This window comes from Strigops habroptila, chromosome 6, assembly GCF_004027225.2.
Source record: "Strigops habroptila isolate Jane chromosome 6, bStrHab1.2.pri, whole genome shotgun sequence".
Lineage (NCBI taxonomy): Eukaryota > Metazoa > Chordata > Aves > Psittaciformes > Psittacidae > Strigops > Strigops habroptila.
Window position 1 is genome coordinate 53,194,705 of NC_044282.2, and position 9,279 is coordinate 53,203,983.

A 9,279-nucleotide genomic window follows, 5' to 3' on the forward strand; every position below is an offset into this window, starting at 1 on the left:
ATGGTCTGCTAGTGGAATTCTACCCATGGCGATAGCTATCCTGTGTAAGTCCTAACTATATCCTGTGTAAGTCCATGCTGCTTTTGATCACAGACCTCTTGTCATGTGGGAGTAAAGAAAGTGTTCTCAGTCATCATATATTAATGGTTAATTTATATGAAGCATGAGTTTGTTAGACTTACAGGATAGTGATTTCCAGCATCAATCTTCTTCTTTCTTGATGTTCAGTATTAGATTGGTTTCTTCTAATATTGTTGCCACCTCAGCTTACTTTACATCACTGGTTCCTCTGCAGAGAGGACTTACCACCACTCTTCAAAGACTAGCATGATGACCATGGTATTTAAGGAATAGGTCAATGTTTCTTAGCATAGACAACGGGTCCACAAAGAGAACCTGATGACATTATTGTTTTTTAAAGAAACCTTACTGGCAATAACGTGCAAGTTACACAATTTGTTAACAAATCACAGCATGTTTACCTTAGACATTTCCTCATTCCTATTGCAAAAGACTCATCCTGAGTGAGCATTTCAGTTTTAAGCGTGCCAAAGTATTTATGGGTGGGGGAAATGGGGGGGGAGGAGGGCTGAGAGTACTAGAATGTAAAACAACAGTAGACCCTGTAGACACCCCTTTCCAGATCTGCTGAGGCATTGTAGAGAAATGAATCGCTGAATCAAAGAATGGGTGAGGTGGGAAGGGATCATCTAGTCTACCCTGCTTTGGTCAGAGCAGGATCAGCTACAGCAGGCTGCTCAGGACTGTGTCCAGTTGGGTTTTGAGTATCTCCAAGGATGGAGGCTCCACAGCCTCTCCGGGCAGCCTTTCGCAGTGTTTGATCATCAAAGTAGTGAAATGAAGTCTATCAACTGGAGATCCTAAAGAGAAAGAACTGTTAAGGATACTATCTTTTGCTCCAGAGATAAAGACTGCATTCCCTGCTATCTTTTTGGCATTGGACAAGTCATCTCTACTCTCTCTGTCTCAGTTTTCCTGGTAGACAAAGACCTCAAGGTGGCTGCAACTACCTAAATTGGCTGCAACCAACTAAATACTGAGAACAAAGGGAACCAGAGGCAGATTAATTTGGTCTCCCTGCAGAGAGAACTGTTTCCAAAGGCATTATTGGTGGTTCAGATATGTAACTGCTGATTAGTATAGTTATATCGTCAGTTCATTTATTTCACACAGATACAGAAGAGTTCTTCAATTGAGATGAGGGGTTTTAGATCTAAAAAGTTTAGCCTAAGGATGAGGAACTTTTGTTTAGTCGGAAGTCAGCTGGAGACCTGAGGCCACTGTAGTTTTCTGTGGTGATCTAATTTTACTCCCGAGTCCTATTCGAGTAAGAATCTGATAGTCTTGCCATAGGAACTTGACAAAATTAGTCATCAGCTTCTGACTTGCCCTACTTATTCCCTGGAAGAGCAGAGCAGTGGCAGTGGGACCCATACAGCCCTCTAGGATCATGAAAGCATTTCTCGTTTAGGATAATGTGCTTTCACAGACACTGAACTTAACCTAAATTTCTGTATGAAAATACACAGGTCTTTTTCACCTTCTCTTCTTGTGCCTTGGCATTCTGGTTTTTGGGTAGATCAGTCTGGCTTCTTTGCTGAGAGCACTGATCACAAGGGGATCCGAAAGTTAAATTGCTGATCTGAGAGTTGAATTGTTTTTCTTCAGGGACACTGGAAAGCAATGGACCTACTATGACACAAGTGGTCTGGTTCCTATATATGCCAGAAATTCTTCGCTTCGAGAGACAGATATTACAATTTCTGCCTGTCTACTCAGAGCGTCTACTCAGAGCTTTTTTGCACTAGCCTGTAAACTCCTCATATTTAGCTAGCTCTTGCTTTCCTTACTTCATCGAGAAGCTTTGCCTGCATGAGGACTGCAGGGTGCTTGATGCCAGTGTTACAGTACAAGCCAGCATGCAGGACTCAGTATGCCATTACTGGCACATACAGCTCCCTCAGCATGTTACACCACAGCAGGCAATGTACTTACTTGCCTACTTATTGACAAAAAGGAGAAAGATTACCTTCCCTACTGAGCTTTCATACTTTTGGTACAGATTTATGCTTGAAGACAAATTATCTGAGTTACAGACATGCCCTTTAGAAAATCTGTTTAGCAAAAGGAGCAGGGAGGGAATATAATCTGGAAACAATCTCCAGTAATTGACTGGAATTGTCTTCTCAGCAACAAAAAAAATGCCAATTGGATTAAATCAAGTAAAAATAAAAGGCTGAGTTTTAATCTCAAAACCACAAGCACAAGCAAGGACAGCAAAGAAGTGGTGTCTGATTCCTCCTACTTTATACTTTCTTCATCAATCATGCAGATGTATGTGGTGCAGCAGAACTAATGCTCTGCTTAGAAAGCGCACATTTAGGATTACTGGAAATGAAGTTTCAGCTTGCTTAAAGAAGTATAGTTTAGCATAGCATGCATATTTGATCAGAAAATGTAAAAATTACAGCAAGAAGTTCAAATTCAGCCCTAAAATATGTGAGCTGGCTATACTCCTGGTGCCTTCCAGACCATGACCATGCTTGAATACAGAATCGGTCCTGTACAAAAATCCCTAAGGAAAGGAAAGAGCCACTTCATCCCAGAGCCTCAATATAGCCTTTTGCTATTTTTTTTTCCAGGTTTTCCACCTCTGCTCTCAGGCACTGCCCCAAGGAGGAAGCCTGAGCACTGCAACAGATTATTATCCACTGTGCTCAGTTACAGCACTGATGCAGTGCCTGTCTGCTGCACTCAAAGCACTGCCATGCTGCTCAGATTTCCACTTTCCCTGATGCATTGATTCAAGCAGGAAGAGAACAGGATTCCTAAGTACAACTCTACTCCTGATTACCACCATTCTTGAAACTGGCTCACTTTATGCTTTCATGTGTGGGCTGAAGAAAGGATGCTCCAGAGAAGAGAAGCAAATACATATAACTGAAAATATAATATAAATTAAGGGCCTCCTCACTTCCACTTAGGACAGCTCCAGGCAGGTACTACATAGTGCACTGATACTTACGGGCTAAATCCACTGCAGGAGAAAGGTGGCATGTAGCAAATTTACATGAAGTATGAAACCCAGGACGCAATCAAATCCCAGATATTACACATTTAAGTACAAGTGTGTGATAACCACAGTGACTTAGATGTTCCCTATAGAGTCCATGGCTGGAGCATACTCTAGGACAGTGAAATGAAGGTGATCTCAGCTGAAGTGAGTCATAGGTCTAGGGCTCCTGGCATAGAGCCTCTGAAGAGAAAATAAAAAACATAAAGCATTTGAAACCCCAGGTTAAGGAATTACATAGACTTTGCTGCAATCTTTCTTGCAAGGTGAGGGATGAAACATCTCTGCCTTCAGCATAACTGCGTAGAAGACGACGGAAGCAAGACTTCACTAGAAAATTGAGCAGTTATAGCTCAGACCATAACTGAGTGCTGGAACTATTTCTGCACTGTTCAGATATGTGAAGAGTCCTGGCTATAGGTTTGGCTTGGGTTAGCTGGACCTTTGTAGAGTATTTCCTTAGCATAGTTTGGAAGTTGGGACCAGCAGACAGTTTGGATGAGGCCACCCTGCTTTGAAGTCTAAAAGAGTTGAAGAGTATGAATGTGGCCACTTAGTTTGCTTTCTCTGCACCATGGCACACAGAAAATTGCTGGAGGCACTCGGGGGGAACACCAGAGCTGTGTGCTTTGAAATGAAGAAGCTGCATATTTCCCTGCCTTTCATGGCACAACGCTGATGAGATATCAACATCATTCGTCATTCGGATGATTCTTTTTTCTATTTAATGAAAGTGGTTTTGCTCATGAAAAGACAAAACCGAATATCCAGGCATGAGTTTCCGTGCCACCCAAAAGTCAAATAAGGACGGATTCAAAAGCCTATTTAAGAGCCTATTTAAGGAGCACCTTTCACGATCTGTAGAGCACTTGCAGCTTCTCCTGCTGCCACCGCAGAGGTGAAACTTCCCAGCCCTGGAGCCGTGAGGGGCCGCCGCGAGGTGGCACTGGACCCCGTGAAATATCCACCACCAGTTCAGTATCGCTGGAGAGCTTCAGGAGGCTTAGAGCAGCAGATTGATTTATAAGACTCATATTATACAGCGAGTTAACTCTATCTGCCTGTCAGAATGGCTCTGCATGCTTGTGATTATAGAGAAAACAGCTACAAGCTGCCAATGCTCCATTGCCAGAAGGACATGCCAGCATGGGGGAAGACTTCCACTCAGGCAACTTTTTTCTGTTTCATGAAGAATTTAATCTGTAAACAGAAAAAAAAAAACCCCAAAAAAACGACCCCCCCCCCCCAAAAAAACCCACCAAAAAAAAAACCCGTAAAAGGACAATGCAAATCAGAAATTTATCATAGAATGAATCATAGAATGTTTTAGGGGAAAGGACATTGAGGTTTGTCTAGTTCCAACTCTCCCAGGTGTCCCCTGAGCAGGGACACCTTCCACTAGACCAGGTTGCTCCAAGCCCCGTCCAACCTGGCCTTGAACACTGCCGGGGATGGGGCAGCCACAGCTTCTCTGGGCAACCTGTGCCAGGGCCTCACCACCCTCAAAGGAAAGAATTTTTTCCTAATCTCTTATCTAGATCTACCCTCTTTCAGTTTAAAACCATTACATTAAAACCATTATCCTGTTAAAAGGCCACAGGTATTGTAGAACACTGATCCCTGTGACTACAGTTTATTTCTGGTTTTTGGTTTTGGTTTGGTTTGGTTTTTTCCCTCAAACATCACTTTGAATTTATGTTCACTTCCCATAAAATATGCCATACAAACTATGTACGGTAAAAACCCATCCGTCACCATCCAGGGACGTGCTCTTTTGACAGGGAGAAATGGGAATTACAAAAATCTCACGGAAGATGAATTATATTTTGCTGCATAGGATGAAGTGAACCATAAGTGAGCCATTTGCCCTATTGACACACAGTCTGCTGCAAGGAACTCGTCAGACAATTTTATAGAACCAGACATGCATCTGGTCTTCAAGGGGATATTTTTAAATACGATTTTTAATAACAACCATACTGTTCAAATCACTCCTTTTTGTTGCCTTCACTAATACCAGTGCTGGCCAGCCAAAGAGGACACTTTGGATCCAACCCCGTGAGGCAGTAGCCACTGGACGTGGCTGAGGTTGCTTTTCCCTGCTTGCAGGGTTAAAACTTGAGACAACACCCAGCTAAACAGCGATGGCTGCGACATGGACACATGAATTGCTACCAGTGACTTCACAGTGTGACACTTCACAGTGCATGGCTCTATTACCGCACACAGCGTGAGGATCTGTTTGCATTAAGGCACTGGCCCCCATCCTCCAGGCGATCTGAAACTCGTGTCTTTTGCACGCATCTATTTTCCACATTCATTTTTCTCGTGACTATTGAGACCAGCAGGGCATTTCAGTTGAAGTCTGCTACTTCTCCTGGTTTATAAGTCCTCCGTTCCCTTTTGGAGAGACACTCAAACATGACGAGTTTTTTTCCTTAAGGAAGGGAAGCGGTTGAGTTCTGCGTTTTCCCAGTAATATCCACCGAAGGCTTTTGTTTTACTTAACCGCCTGCCTCAGCTCCGCTTTGCTCGGGCTGTAACCGCTGCGGCTGGGACCCGGCGGTTTTCCCTCTCTAACTCGGGTTTTCGCCCAGCCCCATCAGACTGGTCACCGCGAGCGGCGGGGCTGCTGCGGGCGCCACCGGGGCCAGGCAGGGACCGGCCCGGCCCTGCCCTGCCGCCAAACCGCCACCCCGGGTCCTCACTGGCGCCGCTCGCCTCACGGCCCGGCCAACGCAGCCTCTCCGCTTCACCGCCACCAGCCCGGCTCCATCCACCCCACACCCGCCGGCCCCCATAGCCCCGGCCCGCGGAGGCCCGCGGAGGCCCGCGGAGGCCCCCGCCGGCCGCCCCCCGGCGCGGCCCCTCCGCCCCGCCGCTCGCGCCCCGCCTCCCGCTCTCAGCGCTCTACCAATCGCGGCGCTCCCGCCGGGGATGACTTCACTCCCTGCCTTCCCATTGGCCGGCTATATTAAGAAAGTCGCGAGCGGCTTTAAATAGCGGCGCCGGGCGCAGCTTGCGGCAGTGGCAGCGCGGAGCGCTTCTCAGGTGCAGGGGCTAAGCCGGGCGGCACCGGTGGCGCCTGTCTGCGGCCGTATCGCTCCGCCGAGCTCCGAGTGGGAGGCGCGGTGCCGGTGCGAGGAGAGAGGAGAGCGCGCCCGCCTGCCTGCGCGGGCCCGGCTCGCCACGGTGCCCTGTGAGAAGCGAGAGGAAGGGGGAGGCGGCGGCCGCGGGGAGGAGGGCGCTGCCATCGTCCTGCTGCACGGCAAGGCCAGCTTGGCGAGCCTGGCCATGGCTGCCATCCGCAAGAAGCTGGTGGTGGTGGGGGACGGTGCCTGTGGCAAGACCTGTCTCCTAATCGTCTTCAGCAAGGACGAGTTCCCCGAGGTGTACGTGCCCACCGTGTTTGAGAACTACGTGGCTGACATCGAGGTGGATGGCAAGCAGGTGGAGCTGGCCCTGTGGGACACGGCTGGCCAGGAGGACTATGACCGACTGCGCCCCCTTTCCTACCCGGACACTGATGTGATCCTCATGTGCTTCTCTGTGGACAGCCCGGACTCGCTGGAGAACATCCCAGAGAAGTGGGTGCCCGAAGTCAAGCACTTCTGCCCCAACGTCCCCATCATCCTGGTGGCCAACAAGAAGGACCTGCGCAATGATGAGCACGTGCGCAACGAGCTGGCCCGCATGAAGCAGGAGCCGGTGCGCACCGAGGACGGCCGCGCCATGGCCATTCGCATCCAGGCTTACGACTACCTGGAGTGTTCTGCCAAGACCAAGGAGGGTGTCCGGGAGGTCTTCGAGACAGCAACCCGGGCGGCCTTGCAGAAGCGCTACGGCACCCAGAACGGCTGCATCAACTGCTGCAAAGTCCTATAGGGTGCGGCTGGAGCGCAGCGCTGGGTACAGCGCCTGGGTCACCTGTTGGCAGGCGGAGGAGAGCTGGGTTATGCACGCACATGGCATCTGCCTGCCCCCTCTGCAGGGGGCTGGCGATGAATAGGGGTGGGGGCTAAAGGAGGGGGCATACTCCCTTAGCCTTGGCCATAAAGGGTTGTGCTGGCTCAGCTGTGGGGACAGAGGGAGGGGGGGATTGCATGCCCTGAGTCTTGGGAATAAAGTGGGGAGAAGCCTTCTCCTACCACCAGCCCCTCAGCAACAAAAAGCTGCTGAGACTGGACTGAACAAACATTGCACCCGCCTCTTCCCCTTTGCCCACCACCTGCAGCTCCCAGCTTCCAGCCAGCCTCCTCTCTTTGCAAGAGGAGAGCAGTGGAGCCGAGATGCTCGAAGGGACTTCTGCCTCCTGCCTGCATGTGCTTCCCCCAGGCAGGCTGGGGAAGGGGGCTGCATCTCCTAGGTTGCCTGCAGCATCCTCGCCTCTCCTACAGATGCCACAGCCTGAGCCTGACCTTCTGTGGGAGCTGGTGCCCTGAAAACCGAGACTGGGAGGGAAGGGTCATCCCGAGCGAAGCCTGTATATATCTTACCTTTTCTGTCTTGTGCAAACTGGGGTAGTGCAGGGGGTGCTTGTTGAAAGCGAGGTGGGGAGGGGGTGCCCAGCTGGGACTTGTGTTGTGCAAAGGAACTTGCCCTGAGTGACTGATGCCTGCTGATTACGCGAGCCTTGAACTGGCTCCAGCTGCAGAAGCCACCAGGCTGGGAAGCGAAGCTGAACTGCTCCGTCCTCCTTGCTGGACATCCTCCATCCTGATGGATGGGGCAGGATGAGCAGGGGGGAAGGATGACATTGCCATATGATGATCTTGGTGCCTGCGCCTTTGTTTAATGTTGTCTTCTGCAAGTATATTGATTTGGGTTTATTTAAAAGTTCATTTTCAAAATTACTTTGCACAACTTGGTGGATTTTTGGTGGTTTTTTTTTTGTTTGGTTGGTTTTTTAAGAAAACACTCAATGCACTTGTCATCTGCATACAACACTGTAGCATTAGAAATGTTCTTACTTGGTAACCTCACCTAGGTCTTGTTTTAAATTGATTTCAACACAAGACAAAATAAAACCACTGTATCTTTTTCCCTCAGAAAAAAATGGGTGAAAGCACTGCTCCTTATGCAGTGAGTATGTCAGACTTCAGTACTAAAGGGCAGTTTAAAGAATCAAGGTTTATTTAAAACTTATTTTCACAGGGTAGCCAGCCCCAGTGAAAATAATTTTGTGTTTCTCTGGTTCAGAGAACAAATATATCCATTTATGTTTGTTTACTTTCCTCTCCTCAACAGTGGTACTGAGACTGTTTGTTTTTAATAAACTGACATGGCAAAAACTGAGATGTATGTGATGTTTACATAAAATTATGAACTGTGTATGCAGTTTTTTATGTAAAATATTAAAAGATTCTATGCTGACATTTGGGAGAGCAGTGGTGTGATTTATGGAGACTGTCTTCTGCATGCAACAATACACCTGGGCGGTGTGGAGGGAGACAAGAGTTTGCTCCTGTCCGCGAATGCTATTGTTTGTGTTTTCTCCTGGCTGCAATACTTGTCTGGCAGCTTTCAGAGGCTGGGGAGGTTATTTTACTTTGAGGAAGCTGCTCCGTTAATTCTTCTGTACAGGTGGCACGTGGAAGTGTGCCCCACATTCAAGGTGCTGACTAACCCATCCTCGCTGCTGAGCTCAAGGAGCATCTGTGCCTGGTGGGCTCAGGCTCCCGGTGCTCTGTCACTCCCTGCCCTTGCTGTCTGTTGGTGATTGGGGTGAGGTCTGGGCTTGTGTAGCAACAAAGCAGGTGGAAAACTGAAAAGCAGCAGTGGAAATAGGGCTTATTTCAAACAAAGTATTTAACTGAAAGCAGTTTTTATTAGTGAACTGCACTTTGCTTGGAGTGAATCCCTGTTTGCTGCAGCCTGACATGCGGACGGGCTTTGCTCGCTGTTGAATCTGAAGCAGGAGGCTTTGCTTGTGCTGCAGCAGTCTCCTAAGTCGCCTGGCTGGGTTTCCTAATTGCTGGCCTCATGAATTCAGGTAGCAATGTAAAAAGTCCAGGTCTCTCCACATCAGGGATCCCCAGCAGAACATCATACCTGCCCATCACTCACTGTCCTGTGCTCCCTGCTGAGCCTCAGCTGCCTGGACAGGCGCAGGCAGGAGCACCAGCCCCTGTGGCTGCTGCCTGCAGCAGCAGCTGCTGGCAGAAGTGGTGGCCTGGTGCAAAATG

General features: G+C 48.6%; 1 protein-coding gene across 1 annotated transcript; it reads left to right on the plus strand.

Annotated features, from left to right (window-relative positions):
- The first annotated feature begins 6,116 nt into the window (after positions 1 to 6,116).
- RHOB (ras homolog family member B) lies at positions 6,117 to 8,469 on the plus strand. Its single transcript, XM_030489931.1, has one exon. The coding sequence runs from the start codon at positions 6,389 to 6,391 to the stop codon at positions 6,977 to 6,979; it is 591 nt and encodes a 196-aa protein (XP_030345791.1). The 5' UTR covers positions 6,117 to 6,388; the 3' UTR covers positions 6,980 to 8,469.
- Positions 8,470 to 9,279: the final 810 nt, after the last annotated feature.